At 41.5% G+C, this 20,424-nt stretch overlaps 1 protein-coding gene and 1 pseudogene across 4 annotated transcripts in view; one reads left to right on the forward strand and one right to left on the reverse strand.

The window, feature by feature from the left end:
• Positions 1-9,101, reverse strand: part of hip1rb (huntingtin interacting protein 1 related b) — a 33,068-nt gene extending 23,967 nt beyond the window's left edge. For 2 of the 4 annotated variants that reach the window (XM_071352999.1, XM_071352998.1), the window contains exon 1: positions 8,772-9,101. In XM_071352999.1, the coding sequence (XP_071209100.1) occupies positions 8,772-8,864 (93 nt within the window). In that variant the 5' untranslated portion in view covers positions 8,865-9,101. Of the gene's footprint in view, positions 1-5,393; positions 5,491-8,771 lie in introns of those variants that run through there. The other 2 variants (XM_071353001.1, XM_071353000.1) reach the window with 2 other exon arrangements.
• A 7,568-nt stretch (positions 9,102-16,669) lies between these two features.
• LOC139545848 (hydroxycarboxylic acid receptor 2-like) lies at positions 16,670-17,661 on the forward strand (annotated as a pseudogene).
• Positions 17,662-20,424: the final 2,763 nt, after the last annotated feature.

Raw genomic sequence — 20,424 nt, forward strand, 5'->3', positions numbered from 1 at the left:
ACCCATACTATCAGGTGGAGTGGTAGCAGTTGACAAGGCAACCCTCGTTTCAACAGCACAGAGGGAGGGAGTAGTCTTTTAAACACAACAAAGGCTACTGATAAGCCATTATGTGTTTTGAAATACAAGGCCAGAGAGGAGTTGTACTGGAGATGCTGAGAATACAGCAGATTGCATTGTGACAGAATCAGAAAAATGATTGTGTATGTTTACATGCAGAGGCTCATGTAATAAGGGTTCAATAACCCCTCTGTTTTTCCTTCATTAGGCTACTGTGAGTAAAGAAGACTGAACAAGCCCATTGGCTTCTGTTCCATTTACTTTGGTGTGTCCATTCTTTTTAAAACACATGACACATGCTTACAGCACTCCAAACGTAATTACCGGATCCCTGCATTAGAGGGATTACAATACCTGTCAAAATGAGCATTCCTATCAGTTGAAACCCTACATGCTACCAAAACACTACATGCATCAGGGCATCCTCTCTACATGTTTTGTTGTCGATAATGACAATGGAGGAAAGAGACATGTCGTCACCAGCAACACAGCGCAAGCGTCCTGTCCCTCAGGCAACTAGGCTAACAGGTAGAACAAGTCCAAGTGAATGGAGGGAGGAAGGGAGAGAAGCAGATCGTCAGAGCTAGGTCTCAACACTTTCCTGAACGTGGTTGTGTACACTACATAGGCTTGGCCCGTCACTGATAAAGGCATAGTTAGTAACGCTAGAGGATAAGGGAACACTCTGAATCCAAAACATGACAAGCATATTGTGACCTCTGATACAAATAAGTGTATTTTTAGCCAGTCTTGTCATAGTAACCCTCAGTCTAACTTGTCCTTACATAAGATCTGCATTGAATCAACAGTTCTGAACAGTCTGAGGACAAGCTATATTTTGACTGACCCATACAGACCCACTGAAGACTAGCGCTACCGATTGTAATTAATAAATGAGGAAAATAAGTGTAAAATATCACATTTGTCTAGCCGACTAGTTCAGATAAACCTGTCACATATCTCCAGACACGACGGAGGGTAGGAGCAAGCGCACCAAACAATGGACTACCGTTGCATTCCTCACAACACAAGAACACGGAAGCATTGGCCAATAGCTCCTCATTCTGAGATCACCACCCACTCTCTCCCTGTGGCCCAGGATTGGCAGACACATATTATACATGTGTAGACCACAGCAGGTGAAAAGAACAAGATGATGATGGAGGAAGTCAAAAGCTCTGGAGCCCCTGTTCACTCACAGCCTGCTGTTCCATTTCAGTTCAACTAATTACATAACTGACTAATCCAGCTGGCAGTAACATGCATGAGCTGTTATGGTTAATTTATACAGATTATCTGGTACTATCCCAGCCTCTCTCTCGCCCTACTTCCCCCTCAACAACCCACAGAAAGAGACAATGGTATGCTACACTGAGCAGGGGCAAATGTACATCTGTATGTTCAGTAGTAGTCAAAAGTTTGGACATCCCTACTCATTCAAGGGTTTTTATTTATTTTGACTATTTTCTACATTGTAGAACAATCGTGAAGACATCAACACTATGAATTAACACATATGGAATCATGTAGTAACCAAAAAAAGTGTTAAACAAATCTAAATAGATTTTTCAAAGCAGCCAACCTTTTCCTTGATGACAGCTTTGCACACTTGGCATTTTCTCAACCAGCTTCACCTGGAATGTTTTTCCAACAGTCTTGAAGGAGTTCCCAAATATGCTGAGCACTTGTTGGCTGCTTTTCCTTCTCTGCGGTCCAACTCATCCGAAACCATCTCAATTGGGTTGAGGTCAGGTCATCTGATGCAGCACTCCATCACTCTCCTTCTTGGTCAAATAGTCCTTACACAGCCTGTTGTTGTGTTTCGGGTCATTGTCCTGTTGAAAAACAAATGATAGTCCCACTAAGAGAAAACCAGATGGGATGGCGTATTGCTGCAGAATGCTGTGGTAGCCATGCTGTTTAAGTGTACCTTGAATTTGAAAATAAATCACTGACAGTGTCACCATCAAAGCACCCCCACACCTCCTCCATGCTTCACGGTGGGAACCACACATGCAGAGATCATCCGTTCACCTACCCTGCGTCTCACAAAGACACGGCGGTTGGAACCAAAAATCTCAAATTTGGACTAATCAGACCAAAGGACAGATTTCCACCAGTCTAATGTCCATTGCTCGTGTTTCTTGGCCCAAGCAAGTCTCTTCTTATTTGTGTCTTTTAGTAGTGGTTTCTTTGCAGCAATTCGACCATGAAGGCCTGATTCACGAGAACAGTTGAGATGTGTCTGAAGCATTTATTTGGGCTGCAATTTCTGAGGCAATGAACGTAGCCTCTGCGGCAGAGGCAACTCTGGGTCTTCCTTTCCTGTGGTGGTCCGCATGAGAGCCAGTTTCATCACAGCGCTGGATGGTTTTTGCAAATTGAAATGCATTCCAGGTGACTACCTCATGAAGCTGGTTGAGATAATGCCAAGAGTGTACAAAGCTGTCATCAAGGCAAAGGATGGCTACTTTGAAGAATCTCAAATATAATTTGATTTGTTTAACACTTTTTTGGTTACTACATGATTCCATATGTGTTATTTCATAGTTTTGATGTCTTCACGATTGTTCTACAATGTAGAAAAAAGTTAAAAAAGAAAACCCCTTGAATGAGTACGTGTGTCCAAACGTTTGACTGGTACTGCACACACACACAGTCACTCAATCGCAAAAGAATCCCACAAACACAGGCTCATACAGACCAACACACATTTTTACTTCACCCTCTGGCTGTATATACACAGTGATATAAAGTCACTCACTCTGGTATTTACATGACATTTCTTCCTAGAATACACACATACATCTTATCGTAAACACAGGGAGGGAGGAATTACAATCCTCACATTTATCGGATATCCGAGGCAGGCCTGGCAAAATTGGCCAGCAATCCCACAAATGCATAAAGACTTCATTTAGTTAGTGAAACTCTGGAGCCACCACAACCTACCCTCTACCAAAACACGCAGTCACTAAACAAAGCACAGAGGGGCTACTGTGCGCTTAAGGGGACCACTCAGAGCCAGGGAAGAGTTGGAGAAAAAAAAAAAAGAGAAAGGTGTCCTGGTTAATGAAGAACCCTTCTTGTGAGGCTACTGCTAGTGCTAGCCCCCTTGGCTTAAGGGGCCAGAGCAAGTGGTGGGTTGGATTAGGGATGGACAAGGTTATTTGAATACCCGAACAGACGTTAGTATTCGATTACTTGGGAGAGTATACTTAGCTTTGTCTAAAATGAAATGAAATGATCTGTGACATTGCTACATAGCCTACAAGGATAGACCATTACTCAACATTTTTATAAAACAGTTTTATGACAGTTATGAGTGCGCCCCATAAAAAAGATGCACCGGTTGCCTACACACGTTTCACACGTGTAGCTTGTTATTGTTGTCAATCAAAGTATAAAATCATTACACATTCCTTATATTAAGCAAACCAGATGGCACCATTCTTGTTTTTATATTTATGAATATAACTACATGACAACACTCAGACATAATTTACAAACAAAACATGTGTTTAGTGAGTCCGCCAGATCAGAGGCAGTAGGGATGTTCTCTTGAAGTGTGAGAATTTGACAATTTCTGTCCTGCTAAGCAATCGAAATGTAAGTACTTTTGGGTGTCAAAGAAAATGTATGGAGTGAAAAGTACATTATTTTCTTTAGGAATGTAGTGGAGTACAAAAAAAAATTGTCAAGTCCAGATACCCCCAAAAAAATCTTAAGTACTTCACACCACTGGTGAAGTGGGAGATTTCTAATCAATGCCAAATGGAATTAAAATTACAGAATTGGCTAACTGTGAAGGAGTAGGCTACAATGTTCAACCATGAATGGAGTCGTTTTAGACATTGGACAGGGAAGCGCAGCAAAATAGCCTCAATTAGCCTTGCTACTTTAGCTAACTAGCTTCTTTACAATGATTTGATGCAGTCAAGACAGGTACTACCAGATGGTGTGATAGCTAACGTATGGCAGCAACAAATTTGTTTAACTAGAGCGAGTGATTTTGGCTACTTTTTCCTCCCTCCATGCCAGACTGTCACATCGCCCCCTGCTCCTTTCGCCCCTCCCCCACCCTCCTGCTGAAACAAAATGAAGTTGAACAATTTTTTTTATATATTTCGACTATCCGGATATCCAAAACAATATCATGATAACTTGAATACTGAAATAATTTCAAAATGCCCCCTAGGTTAGAGGGGTGCTTGACAATGAGGGATTTGTGGGAGTAGGAAGGCCTGTCAGCTGGGGTAGAAGACTGGGTTTGATGGGGGCCACATTCTGGCACACAGCGCCTGGCACAGAGGCCTCAACAGATGGCCATAGAGCAGCATTGCTGCAGGGAGGCTCCATAATACATTCAAACTGACTGTCACTCAGAGGAGAGATCGAGACGGGGGGGGGGGGGGGGGTAAGGGAGTGTGTGGGAGAAAGGAAGCAAGAGGGAAGTGGGATCGTTGTTACACTAACCTGATCAGAGACTGCATACAGTGCATAGTCCAGCGAAGTGTGAGCAATACAATTTACAGAACTGCTTGAAGTCTAGAACGGAAGGTTGGCAATGTCACAAACCAACAAAAGACCTACCCCGTCTCCCACTGGCACACTCCCTCAATTTTACTCCCTCATTCATACAAAGAAACAAATACCATTAAACAGTGGTGTAAAGTACTTAAAGTACAATTCCATCCCAAAACAATGTTCTGGTATTTGTTTCATTAGTCCATTGTTGACATAAGGAAAACATTTTGGGACTGTCAGCAATCAAGTTTAAGATATGTAACTTTCAAAATACAGAAATCTTCCCCTTATGATGCAAAATACAAGGAATGTGAAATTATTACCACTTTTTCTTTTGATACTAAAGTATATTATAGCAATTACACTTACTTCCGATACTTAAGTATATTTAAAAACAAATACTTTTAGACTTTTGCTCAAGTAGTATTTTACTGGGTGACTTTCACTTGAGTAATTTTCTATTAAAAAAGGTATCTTTACTTTTACTCAAGTATGACTTTTTCCACCACTGCCATTGAAACTTTCAAACAGCAATGCTTTAAGAAGGTCAGGAAGGTGTACATTCATCTGGTTGGCAACAGGAGAAACCAGGCTTAACTATGATCTAAGTGGACCAGACAGTCTGACGCTATTTAGCTGTTCGACAGATACAACATTGAACCTGGACCGAAAACATAAATCTTAATCCCCCAATTGAGGGAGAGGTAGTTGTAGGGAGAGAGCGGGAGTGATGAGCCCAGCCTAATCCCTGAACTCACGCCACACACAGTGCTCATCCCTCCCATCCCTGTTTGCTCCTTTCTTACCTTGTCATCTTCTCCCTTCTTGCCTTTTAACAGTGTGTCTATGTGCTTGGACATCACTGCCAGGAAGACTATAGCTGGCAGAGACACAGCAGCAACACGTCTAGTGTACTCTACACTGGGCAGTCAGTCAGGTGCCCTGCAGTGACTAGCTATTGCAGTTCTTTATCAGCTTAATTCAACAGACTGTTGCTGCCGCTCTGGTTGTCAAGGTCAGACACATACCCAAGCACCGCACAGCTGCCACTATTAATGCTGTTAAACTAGTGTAAACACACTGCTAATGAGGCTGAACGCATTGTCTGGTTATGTTAGCATTAACTAGTCTTGCACTAATTCACTGGGAGTGGTGAGAAGAAGAGTAAGACAGTAAGGTGCTGATGATAGCAAGAGGCCAACTCAGTCACCAACAAATTGCAGTTCAAATGCATCAAGGAATACATTGAATTTCTCCTTAATCCAACACTACATTGTTTGGAGGCAAACAGGAAACTGGATAGAGTAATTTGGAGTGTTTGGATAAGTCGTTATAGCAAACCACTGATTTTGAAAAACAGACTTCACTGTAATCATATCAACATAAAAAAGTGACATTTCAACAAGTTTCAATTATCATTCTCACAACATCAAATACTAGCTGTTTTCATCGAACACCCTTTTAATGGCTATTCTGGAAACCCGCTGGAAATGTCCCCATTGTGTTAAATTTCTCCTTGTCTCCTGCTTTGCCTCCCAGGCAGCACAACAATAGCTGGCTCAGTGACTTACAGTGTTGATACAGACAGAAACCTGAGCCGCAACTGGACTAGCCCTTCCTGCCTTTGATGAAACGACTTTGTCCTCGCCCCTGCTGCTTCTTCTCCTTAGCCTGACATCCTACACGGATATCTAGGTGACAAAATTGAAGATTTCGACAGTGGACACAAGAACTTGCCATTGTTTCAAACCCTCCTACAATAGTTGGATATTAAGGGGAGTGTTCTGTGCTGTAGAGACACTTCCTCTCTCAGACAACAAGCCTGTGAGATTGAGAGGTGGTTTGGGTTAGGTCTTGCACACACCCACTCAAGTGAGGCAGAAGTCTAATACTGCTCTGTCATCCTCAGACAGTACTACAGTCATTCCAGTCGCCTCTTTATCATCTCCAAAGTAGTCACATCAACCCTGCGTGTCAGCACTATGACCATGCTAGCTGATGTTAGTGCACTCACTCTATGCTGTGCCTCCCAAACTGGATGACGTCAGCTGTAAATAATAACAACCCTCACCATGGTTCCCCTGGTTTCCTAATTTTCCTGTAGATGCTTGGTTTCCATGGACACCCCAGGGAACTGTACACTGGCAACAAGGAGTCACACTCCACACCACTTGGTGAGTGTGTGAACAACAGGTGCTTTGTGGGACATCTGACCTTGGTAGGGAGGTCAACACAGATAAAACGAGGGGGAGGGGGAAAAAACTGAGCGGAATGGGGTGCAACATTACACCTACAGTAGACACCAGAATCAGCAGAACTCTACAGGTCAATGGCAAGAACTAGATCCATCATGTAATGCAGTATTGAAAGAATAGCAAGTATAGCAGTGCCTTCTTATATCTTTCCAGTGACGTACCTTTGATGACTGGGATAGAGCTACACTATTGTGCTGTACATTAGGCTAGACTTGTTAACAGTCAAAGTGGCATACAGAAACCAAATTTGGGAGGGGGGGGGACAGTAAGCCAAGCGCACAGACTTCGGGCAGCTTTATATGGATGGTAAAGTACTGCAGCACAGCGACTCTGCAGCACCCTCTATGGAAAGACAATATGGTGGAGCTGCCTGTCCTTGGAATCGAGTTGAGTACCTGGACATTGTAGCATGTTACATAACGGTCTCTACATTTGCACTGTCATATCAGGAGTTGAATGTCACAAGCTGACAGTTAACTGAGACAGGTCAAGTAGACCATAGATTGGGAAGGAAAAACAGGGCTCCCTCAGGACAGCAGTACAAAGGGCCTGACTAATGGCTGGACATAATGCCAGTCACTGTTTGGGTGTAACATCTGTCAGGTTCTCATGTCTATGGCAGCACTGACCAGCGCATGTGCCAAGGGAATGTGACTGCGCCTCTGATATGATCTGATGTACTTATCTTTGCCGGATTTAAACATCCAGTTTACAATGCAGTCAAAGGGACCACACAATCTCTCTCCCCCACTCCTTCCTCCATCCAGCCAGCCAAAGGAATTGGTTTCCTCTTTCTCATTGATTCAGTTTAGTATCATCACTGCCTAACTTTGTCTGGCTGACCTTGTGTGAATATAATAGGCTCTGTATTTTTGCATCAATCGAAGGCACAAGATGGCAGAGAATTCTCTTGCCTCATGCCAGGGTCACACTGTGTTGACAGTTTGCTTTCTGCTGGTTGTCCAGTCATTTCCGATGGAGGAGACCAGCAGGTTACAATGTTATTTCATCTTCGGTTCTGCATTTGCCATTTGTTGATCCATCCACAGGAAGTTCATTTCAAAGCTACTTCGTACTATTTCAATACACTAAGAGCAAGGAAGTCAGGACAAGGTAGCCAAACAAGACCTTCTAGTTGAACATGATAGGCTTTATATTAAGACCTAGGACTTCACTGAGAGGCAGACACTCATCTTAAGGATTCAATGTATTGCCAATTAGCTCCCCGGTAGTAAGTAAATGACACTGAAGCCAGAAAAATAAAATCAAGGTAAAAATACTAATTATTTAATAAAATGTTTCAACAAAAAAGGTCTACCACTGATGATGTCATAAACATGACCTATAGCTCCCAGACTGTGAAGGAGTGTCCTTTTCTAAGAAATTCTTTGGAAATAGATGATTGTTCATTGTTGGATGATGGTAATGGTGATGCTACAGTTAAAAGTTCTGGACAGTAAGACATCTCTATCCAAAAATACATACATGGCTGATCAATGTAAAGTTATTAGGCCTAAATCTCAAGGGAGGGCATTCATTCTCCGGTTTTCAATCAAATATTTATCACAGACAACCACAGGGACAAACAGCTGATTCAATGGCATACAGGACTTTCCATTAGCCTCTAAATTAAAATCGTCAACATATTTACTGTGAGTAATGTTTCGACCATCCGGGGTCCCATAGGCCTATCAAATTTGGAACTCAGGTGATGGGCCAGGTGCGGATTTTGCATCAAAACGTTTTCAATAAGAGCAACATTACAGTTCACAAGCTAACTTTCTTATTTTCGTGTGCGCAAATAACAAATACGTTCGATAAATTAAAGGCCTCACATGCTATTTGAAACACTGCTTTTTATCACAAGCCGCAAAACAAACAACTATGAACCGCAAATTCTACCACCACCACCCGGGTATTCATATTTACCTGCTGCTTATCAAAATGTTCCCTCTCAGCACCTAAATTCGTTTCGGTCCTTTTTGTTTTCACCCTTGAAGGCACCTGTCGTATGGAATTCATCCTCACGTCTTGGCACCCGGCGAAATTCTTACGGGATCTTCGAAGATATTGAATGCTTGTAACAAATACCCGCTATTGAGGAAAATTGTCTATTATAAAGCAGTCAAAGTAAGACACTCCTTGTCGTTTTTGGTAGAAGCAACGCGCGAACAACCGGTTCGGCGTCCACGAGTGGCATTTGTAGGCAGCGAACTCAATGGCGAGATCACAGCCAGAGGAGGAAAACGCGAAATGAATGCTATGTTTGCTGTACGTGGAGCCTCGTCTACGGAAGGATATAACAGTAGTTCGCACATAGCAACGCGGGGGGAGCCCATGCGTCAGGGAAGATGTTGACGTCACTCATGCAGTATTGAAAGGACAGGATTATTTTCTACCCCACCTGAAACGTTGTTATAAGGCTATATATAGCGCTTTTGTTATGGTATAGCATGCTACCTACCGTTCAGAACAAGCAATTTCCCATATAGAAAATATTTGTAAATAGTTCAATGCATTATTTGTTGCATGCTTGTTAAGATCATATTTTATTATGATAATAAAGAAAACAATCTGGATGAGGTGAAATTTATGTATTTTCTCCACCACTACAGTGCAATCCATTATCCATCTGATTTTGTGCTTTTGCATGTATTATGATTGTGGTTACTAAGAAAGGGACTACAGGCTAGATAATGGCGCATATGGGGCGCATATGGCCTAATAAAATGCTTTTTGGCCTTACAAGGTGCAATGGGCTAATTGAGGTGCATGGAACAGAGCAATGTATGCTTGCCATGTAGCCAACAACTCTCTTCAGGCACAGCCACATCAATGCAAAAGCCAATTCTACCCATCTAACACAGCTACATACATTTACTTAATTTGCTTATCATAGCCTACCCTTATGGGCCTGTCCTGTGAGTACACAGCAGCATATCTGGTTAGGCCACCTCTCATGCCATTGTTTTGGAAACAGCCTGTCTGCTCTTTTCATTGTGGGATGACATTTAACAGCACCCTCATCACTGCAAGCGGGGAATTACCAGCAACTACTATACCCAAGAAGCTAACTTAGATCAAGTCAGCATAAAAGTTAAAGTGAAAAGTGTCAATATGCAGATTTTGTCCTACTTGTGTCAAACTTGAGTACCACAACACTTAAGCTAAGAATGCTATTTTCTGTGTGTAAATAAAAGGGGAGGCACTTGTAAAATCATTGCCTGCTTTTAGGTCGACAGGATTAAAACAGTGAATGGATGTATCAGAAAATGAATCTTAGTTTAAACCCAGGGAGAAGCTGAGGTAAAGGATTACAATAGGACAGTGCACTCAATGACACCCAAGAAAATTAATATAGAATATGATTAACAGTAGGCCTAAATGCAGCTCTACAGTTCACCAGGTAATTTAAAGGAAGAAAAAAACGATATAATAGAAAACAACACCCATCAAATGTAGATGGGGGAAAAAAACAGCTTTATAAAAAAAAAAAGAGGCTTACAAAGACTACAAGATCAGTTTGATCAAGAAAGCCAAACACCAGAGAATTTACTGTCACTCTTTGTAGTGAGGGATATATTGTAATAACAGAGGAAACAGAAGGAAATGAAAGTGATTTGATGGACACCATAGGAGAAGCTAGTACAATGTTGAATATGAACCATTCTAGAAAAATATTAAAGTGTCATCTTGTATACTATGATTGTGACAAAAGGATAATTTCCTGTTATAGTAAACACCACACCTTTTTGGGAGGAATGTGAGGACTGAATGATTGCTCCTATGAAAGGCGCTAACTTTTTTTGTGTAGTTAGGGGATTTATAGTGACAGTTTATCAGTGTCTAACTGACTCTGTTAATCCTTGGCGCGTGATGCAAAAGTGCACATTGATCCAGCTGCCACTGCTCAGACAGTGGCAACTAATAGTGAGTGACTAGATTTGGAGCATCATGAAAGTATCATCAGTGTATGTGAAAGCTAAGTGAGATGCCAATAGGTTATTTCTTGCTTCACTTCTCGACTCAATTGAAATGTTGTATTACCAGGCAGGTGCACATGGAGATTTCACTGACCCTACTTGATATGGTGGAAAAAATGCTAATAATCACTTTAGGCATGCTGAGATACCAGATTGGGGAACTGACTAAGTACTTTTTTCCTTCACTTCACAGCCTTTAAATATTGTTTATATAACATTTTATTCAAGTCTGTCACTAAGCAATCACAGATCCTCCCTGGTATGAGCACTGTCTGCAATTATGTTTATTTATTTTACCAGTGGATAAGGACCTTGATGAGGAGATTGAGATGTTTCAGGGTGAAGGTGACAGATACTATAAGAATGTCTTTCTGTTGTTTTCCATTCCATTAGAGCCTGTCTGCTAATTAAACATCTTCATGGTCGCAGGACAGGACTTTCATGTTCATTGCACCGGGTGGAGCGGGAACTATGACACTCCAGAGTAGAGTATGCAGGTGTGGGAAACAGGAAAGATCACAGGACTTCAGGAGAACAAAAAAAGCCAGCAGAAGTCTGCTTGCACCACAGGAAAAACTGGCTCCCTCACATTCCTCCTCTGGCCTGGTAAGCTATGGCTACAAATAATTATGTATGACCCTCCAGTAGATTATGCAGCCTTAGATGATCTAAGAACTATTTTATGAATTTCCTTCACTTAAAACTCCAGAGTCTGTCTCATTGCAGTTCACATGAATGAGTGAAGATATGCATTTGTTTCTCCAAGTTATGAAAACGAGAATACAATTTTGTGAAATGCTTAAATTTTTTATAAATGTACAACAAAAAAAGAAGATACACATGGACAGAAAAACAAGTGACAAAACAGTGGTTGGAGTTTCTTGATGAAATTGACATGTTGGACCAAACTCTGGTCCAATTTGTCACAGTACTACATACTGAAAGGTCTTTTTTCCATGATGCATGGGAAGGGATTGGTTTATGAGTAATTTAACTAGCAGAGAATGTAATTTAGAGACCAGTCCCTGTGTACTATGAATAAATAATTTGTGGATTGGATGGATAGACCATTCTTACCAAGGGACTCCATATGCACACAAAGCAGAACAGAGTTGTAAGTAAAAGAAAAAGGAAGTGCCAGGTAAGTTAAATTGCTTCTTGAAATTGCCTTGAAATGCACAAAGATAGTAGCCTTCAGGGATATGAGAGGGATTCATACTTTAAGACCATTGATACAAAGAGAGAAGACAACCTCCTATAGGTGGAGTGTGTGGTTGTGAAATAAAGGAAGCTGAGGATGGTATTTGAGTGGTAAACATACCAAAACCAAACAGGCACCAGACTGAAAAAAAGTTGTGAGCTGATGGGGGCAAATTATGAGTTTGCAATGTTTGAGCAGGATATCAGAATGGATAAGGTCTTGGAGGCTGAGGAGCAACTAGGAACAAGGTAGGGGTGGTATACAGTAGATGGTCTTTTTACCAAACAGGGCTAAGTCCAAATTATGGCAAGAACAGCTCAAATAAGCAAAGAGAAATAACAGTCCATCATTACTTAAGAAATTAAGGTAAGTCAATATAGAACATTTCAAGAACTTTGAAAGTTTCTTCAAGTGCAGTCGCAAAAACCATCAAGCACTATGATAAAACTGGCTCTCATGAGGACCGCCACAGGAAAGCAAGACCCAGAGTTACCTCTACTGCAGAGGATAAATTAATTAGCGTTACCAGCCTCAGAAATTGCAGCCCAAATAAATGCTTCAGAGTTCAAGTAACAGACATCTCAACATCAACTGTTCAAAGGCAACTGCGTGAATCAGGCCTTCATTTTTACTATTTTCTACATTATTGAAAGGAGTTCCCACATATGCTTTATACTTGTTGGCTGCTTTTCCTTCACCCTGCAATCCAACTCATCCCAAACCATCTCAATTGGGTTTGAGGTCAGGTGATTGCAGAGGCCAGGTCATCTGATGCAGCACTCAATAGCCCTTACACAGCCTGGAGGTGTGTTTTGGGTCATTGTCCTGTTGAAAAACAAATGATAGTTCCACTAAGCACAAACCAGATGCGGTTGGCGTATGACTGCAGAATGCTGTGGTAGCCATGCTGGTTAAGTGTGCCTTGAATTTGAAGATAAATAACCGACAGTGTCACCAGCAAAGCACTCCCACACAGTCACAACTCCTCCTCCATGCTGGGAACCACACATGCGGAGAACATCCGCACCTATTCTGCGTCTCACAAAGAACAAAAAAAGAATTCTCAAATTTCTCTCTAGTCCAAAAGGACAGATTTCCACCGGTCTAATTTCCACTGCTCGTGATTCTTCGCTGAAGCAAGTCTCTACTTATTGGTGTCCTTTAGTAGTGGTTTCTTTGCAGCAATTCGACCATGAAGGCCTGATTCACGCAGTCTCCTCTGAACAGTTGATGAGCCAACATATATAATTAGAATTGAGTCTAATGTTTAGTCTAACTACTTTAAAATAGTCAATTAATCAAAAAAGGATTGTGATTTATCATCAATTGACGTTTTTGCTAGGTCTTAGTCGTGCAATTTTACATCTAACATAGATGTTTTGTGCAGTCTCGTTGAATGACAAAAAAAAATTAACTGAAGAACCCCTACTGTTGACCAATCACCGACGAAGGGGCGTAGACATTGGCTACTGAACTTCGACTAGACTCAAGAAGAAAATTTGTGTGCTCGAACAGCCGAACACAAAAACGCCATAATATATGCAAACTGTTGACCGGGAAGCACACTAAGCTTAAGCATGATGGGATATTAATTACTTAATTAACTCCGAAACCACCAGTAACGGTGCGTGGGTAAAATCACTGGGGAAGCCAAAAATGAAGCCATATCACAACTTGTGTTGCGATAATTGCGTTGCTTGCTCGATAACCGGTTAGTTCATATGCCTTGAGACCGTGATAAATAGGCTTAAGGCCGAGACAATAAGCCGACAGTGGCAGAATAAATTCTAAAATGCTTACTCGCTAACCCACTTTCATTTATTTATTTAACTAGGCAAGTCAGTTAAGAACAAATTCTTATTTACAATGACAGCCTAGTGGGTTAACTGCCTTGTTCAGGGGCAGAACCTTGTCAGCTCGGGGATTCGATCTAGCAACCTCTCGGTTACTAGTCCAATGCTCTAACCACTAGGCTACCATGGGCAACGATGTGCTAGGCCAGCTAGTTAACATTACCATACTACATTTTTGGGGGATTGCAGGCTCTGGATTGCAGTGCTCTGGATTGCAGTGCTAGAGGCGTCACTACAGACCTGTGTACGATCCCGGACTGTATCACACCCAGCCGTGATTGGGAGTCCCATAGGGCGGCACACAATTGTCCGGGTTAGGGGATGGTTTGGCCGTCATTGTAAATAAGAATTTGTTAACTGACTTGCCTAGTTAAAGCTTCTTCGGGATCGGTGTCACGTCCACAGAACGGTTGAGCTAACGTAGGCTAATGCAATTAGCATGAGGTTGTAAGTAACAAGAACATTTCCCAGGACATCAACATATCTGATATTGGCAGAAAGCTTACATTTTTGTTAATTTAACTGCACTGTCCAATTTACAGTAGCTATTACAGTGAAAGAATACCATGCTATTGTTTGAGAGAGAACAGTTTTGAACATGAAAAGTTATTAATAAACAAATTAGGCACATTTGGGCAGTATTGATACAAACATTTTAACAGGAACGCAATGGTTCATTTGATCAGTCTAAAACTTTGCACATACACTAATGCCATCTAGTGGCCAAAGTTTAAATTGCACCTGGGCTGGAATAATACATTGTGGCCTTTCTCTTGCATTTCAAAGATGGTACAATTTTTTTTACAAAAGAACGGTTGTTTTTTCTTTGAATGATCTTTTACCAGATCTATTGTGTTATATTCTCATACATTACTTTCAAATTTCCGCAAACTTAAGTGTTTCCTTTCAAATTGTACCAAGAATATGCAAATCCTTGCTTCAGGGCCTGAGTTACAGGCAGTTAAATGACATACCCAAATCTTGGGAGAAATTTTAAAAAATAAAAAAGGGGAGGATAAATAAAACAATTATCTAGCTACATGTTGAACTTCATCCTCTCAGGCCAGGGGCACAATGTATGAATTTATGATTGGATCAGTAAATCGCCATTATAATTATTGGCCAGTACGGAGAATTAAGTAAAATGACAAGTCCAAAACCCTATCTCCAACCATGGCGAATTTAGAAAAGGGACATTTTTAGTTATCTACCAGAGGACAACGACACAAAACAATTAACTTTTTTTCCCCCCAGAGTGCAACCGTTTTGTTCACTCCGGTGAGATCCATTCAGCCTTTTGCGACTTGAAGGAAATTTATGAAACACAGAGACAAAAGCAAAATTATTTGGTATGTTTTTTTTCTTTGTCAATTTTTTGGGGAAGCCTGACTTTCCTTGGCATCCATGAATACACCTCACTGGGAACTACACCTGTGTGGAAGCACCTTCTTTCAATATACGTTGTGTCGCTCGATTACTAGAAATTCTTTACATTGGCAGTTATGTGTAGGTCTGTCTCTGAAATATGAGCAACTCCTATAAACCTACACTAAAATTCCTAATTCAGTGGCCTTGTGGTTAATGTCTGCCCTGAGTTTGGAAGGTTGGGAGTTGGATCACTGGCCAAGTCATACCAAAGACTGTAAAAATGGGACCCGATGAGTCTCTGCTTGGCACTCCGCCAAAGGAGATAAATTGGGGATAAGGACCTGTGTGTCCTATCCAGGTGGTGTACTTGAACAATCAAGCTTCCTCACGCCACAGAAACAGAAGATAAGCTCCTACTTCTATGAGCCGTTCTGGTACGTGCAAGACTACTTAGGAATTGTAATTAAAAGTAATTGTCAGCTTTGCTGAATTCACAAAAATATGACTAAAGAAAGATTCTGGGGTGTGGAAAAAAAATGGTGGCCATCTTCAGCATTGCAGTGATAAACTGCACTTTCACAGTTTACTCACTAGAAAGCAGTATTGTTAAACAAAACATGAGAAATTATCCACATCTCCCTAGCGGTCTATGAACACAAGATCTTAAATGTTTTTTTGTCTGGCTTTTGCCAAACTTTGTATGAATTTTTGGGTAAAATAAATCTATTTTAGATGGGATATTTCAAAGCGAATTCTAACAAATTTGGGGAGCCAACCTGGATACAACAAACAGAATATCAAATCAAAACAAGAAACAATGCCACAAGTCTTTATGAGTTGTTCTCACAAACAGACTTGCCTTAAAGACAATTTACTTACGACCTGTAGTTTACACAAACTAGGTGAGGGGGTAGAAAGATTTTATACAAGACACACACACACACACGACAACCAAACGCATGCGTAGACATTGCTAGTTGCAAAGTTACATTGCAAAGTTGCTAGTTTGGCAACTTTGAAGTCACACCCATGTAATCCAACTAACTCCTTACAGACACAAAATGTGTCGATGTCACAACACAGCAGATTTTCTCTGTACACAGAGGGAAACTGAGCATGTACCCACCCCTGTCTTGTCTTGCTAATCTATCAACCTTCACAGATTACTTTCCTTTCAGAGACAAACTACTGGACACAAGAATCACTACATATCATTTTGAGAGGAATTTCTTTAGGCTCTTCGGGTAATGATTTAGGAGCTGACGTCTCATGGGTGTTGGTTGTCTTGACCTTCTCTTCAGATGCTACAAAAAGGATGATTGTTTTTTGCATTACAATGACCGCATAGACAGAAAGTGTAAAATATAATTTGTCTGTGTAATCTAATAGTGCGACAGAAGCAGAGGACTAACTGAATCAATAATGGGAGGCTGTGTAGTTGAGGGCGACCTCACCAGGGTGCTGCCCCCACTGCTGTTGCTGGAATTTGTTCTGGGTGTCCTTGGTAACGGCCTGGTTCTCTGGATATTCTGCTTCCACCTGAAGCCCTGGAAGAGCATCACTGTCTTCCTGCTGAACATAGCCCTGCACTTCCAGCTACTACTTCCAGCTACTACATCTCAGGGATGGACTGGACACTTGGAGATACCCTGTCGTATGTCCCTCTTCATGTTGGCTATGAATCGTGGAGAAAGTGTTGTTTTCTTCCTGATGGCTGTAGCACTGGACAGGTACATGCGTGTGGTCCATCCCCGCCACCAATTCAACTCCATGAGCCTCTAAGGCAGTGAGTGGTGCAATTAGCCTGTGGGTCCTCAGCATCTCCCTGAGCTCACACTTCCTGGTCAACTCACACCAGTTCAAAGCTGGAAACTCTACAAAAAGTGTGAAAGTTTCACCAACAAGAACAAACTGCACAATGCTGTGTTCTTTCTGGGGTTCCTGGTATCTCTTGGGATCATGGTCTTCTGCACCAAGCGGATCTCAGTCCAGCTGCGGGCAAGACGTCTGGACAAGGCGGCTAGGATGCACCGAGTGCATCTGTGCCTAGGCATCAGTACAGCCATATTTGTTGTCTGCATCCTCCCAAGCAACATCACACGGCTACTGATCTGGATGAAGAACACAGGAACTGCTTCCACCGATAGCAAAAAGGACTTGAAACTGCATTCTATATCACCATCAGTCTGACCTACTTCAATAGCATGCTGGATCATGTAGTCTACTACTTCTTAAGCCCATCCTTCAAGAGGATCTATAAAAAGGTCTTAAGGTTCAGTCTGAGACAGAACAGAGTAGGCATGAGCAACGCAGTGGTCAATAAATCTCAAGGCTCTTCAGTGAGGTGCGAAAGTGTGTTTGGTGATCAGACATCTATCCACAGAGACACTTCACAAGCCAAAGGAAATAACTGACAGAGAGGAACAAAGCTCCTGCCATGACCAAACAGACATTTTAAAAAGCCAAAACACTTAAAATGTACAGTTGAAGTCGGAAGTTTACATACACTTAGGTTGGAGTCATTAAAACTTGATTTTCAACCACTCCACAAATTTCTTGTTAACAAACTATAGTTTTGGCAAGTCGGTTAGGACATCTACTTTGTGCATGACAAGTAATTTACTCAACTATTGTTTACAGACAGATTAATTCACTGTATCACAATTCCAGTGAGTCAGAAGTTTACATACACTAAGTTGACTGTGCCTTTAAACAGCTTGGAAAATTCCAGAAAATGATGTCATGGCTTTAGAAGCTTCTGATAGGCTAATTGACATATGAGTGAATTGGAGGTGTACCTGTGGATGTATTTCAAGCCCTACCTTCAAACTCAGTGCCTCTTTGCTTGACATCATGGGAAAATCAAAAGAAATCAGCCAAGACCTCAGAAAAAAAAATGTAGAACTCCACAAGTCTGGTTCATCCTTGGGCGCAATTTCCAAACGCCTGAAGGCACCACATTCATCTGTACAAATAATAGTACGCAAGTATAAACACCATGGGACCACGCAGACTTGGTGTGGGGTGGCATTTCTTTGTGGGGCCGCACAGCCCTCCATGTGCTCGCCAGAGGTAGCCTGACTGCCATTAGGTACCGAGATGAGATCCTCAGACCCCTTGTGAGACCATATGCTGACACATGCACATTTGTGGCCTGCTGGAGGTCATTTTGCAGGGCTCTGGCAGTGCTCCTCCTTGCACAAAGGCGGAGGTAGCGGTCCTGCTGCTGGGTTGTTGCCCTCCTACGGCCTCCTCCACGTCTCCTGATGTACTGGCCTGTCTCCTGGTAGCGCCTCCATGCTCTGGACACTACGCTGACAGACACAGCAAACCTTCTTGCCACAGCTCGCATTGATGTGCCATCCTGGATGAGCTGCACTACCTGAGCCACTTGTGTAGGTTGTAGACTCCGTCTCATGCTACCACTAGAGTGAAAGCACCGCCAGCATTCAAAAGTGACCAAAACATCAGCCAGGAAGCATAGGAACTGAGAAGTGGTCTGTGGTCACCACCTGCAGAACCACTCCTTTATTGGGGGTGTCTTGCTAATTGCCTATAATTTCCACCTGTTGTCTATTCCATTTGCACAACAGCATGTGAAATTTATTGTCAATCAGTGTTGCTTCCTAAGTGGACAGTTTGATTTCACAGAAGTGTGATTGACTTGGAGTTACATTGTGTTGTTTAAGTGTTCCCTTTATTTCTTTGAGCAGTGTATATCCACAGTAAAACGAGTCCTATATCGGCAGAACTTGAAAGGCCGCTCAGCAAGGAAGAAGCCAGACTACAGTTTGCAACTGCACATGGGGACAAATATCGTACTTTTTGGAGAAATGTCCTGTGGTCTGATGAAACAAAAATAGAACTGTTTGGCCATAATGACCATCGTTACGTTTGGAGGAAAAAAGGGGGGAAGCTTGCAAGCCGAAGAACACCATCCCAACCGTGAAGCACGGGGGTCAAGGTAAGTCAAGGTATTGGAGTGGCCATCACAAAGCCCTGACCTCAATCCCATAGAAAATGTGTGGGCAGACCTAAAAAAGCATGTGCGAGCAAGTAGGTCTACAAACCTGACTCAGTTACACCAGCTCTGTCAGGAGGAATGGGCCAAAATTCACCCAACTTATTGTGGGAAGCTTGTGGAAGGCTACCCGAAACATTTGACCCAAGTTAAACAATTTAAAGGCAATGCTACCAAATACTAATTGAGTGTATGCAAACTTCTGACCCACTGGAAATGTGATGAAAGAAATAAAAGCTGAAATAAATCCTTCTCTACTATTATTCTGATATTTCACTTTCTTAAAATAAAGTGGTGATCCTAACTGACCTAAGGCAAGGAATTTTTACTAGGATTAGATGTCAGGAATTGTGAAAAACGAAGTTTAAATGAATTTGGCTAAGGTGTATGTAAACTTCCGACTTCAAACTGTAAATCAGATATTAACGTGTCAATAGTGACTGCTAAATTACTTATGTAAATGCAATATAATTTCCTTTAAATGATCATACCCGTGGACCATTTACTTTTGAACATGCCGTTGGTATTTTTTGTTTTCCATTTGAGATGGTAAAATACATTTCATACTGTGGTTCACAGCACAATGCTGTATAATTCCTATGTGACAGGAACATCATAACATATAAATCACAGCCTGAAAATATTATTTCGGGAACACTTTATTTGGATAGTACCAAGTAGGTGGTTTGTAATGTTCAAAAACAGACAAGTAACAAAAATAGCTTCTTAGCAAGAAAGCAATATCTCAAGCAAGAATTTTGCTAGGACTGTCTATGAGTGGCATGAGTGGGGAGAGAAAAATGAATAACTAGCTGTTATTGGCAGAGGTTTTGAACTTTTCTTATTGATCTAATAACTAATTTACAGCCTGGTGATGGCTGATCAAATTGTTTCACACTTTGTGTTAGTTTCATTAAGTGTTGTATAATGTGATACAAAACACAGGAAAAACTCCTTTTGACTGCAATCAATGTTTTCACACATGTAGGCAAGACAGAGACTGGTATGGTGTAGGACAGGAAATTGAAGGTAAAAAGCAAGTCTCTCTGGATATGAGCGTCTGCTAAATGACTAAAATGTAAATGTTAATTGATGCTTTAACTAAAATAACTGTAGACAACTTTTTATATTGCTTGATAATACTGTATGCTGTAAT

The sequence above is a fragment of the Salvelinus alpinus genome, chromosome 19 (assembly GCF_045679555.1).
Source record: "Salvelinus alpinus chromosome 19, SLU_Salpinus.1, whole genome shotgun sequence".
Lineage (NCBI taxonomy): Eukaryota > Metazoa > Chordata > Actinopteri > Salmoniformes > Salmonidae > Salvelinus > Salvelinus alpinus.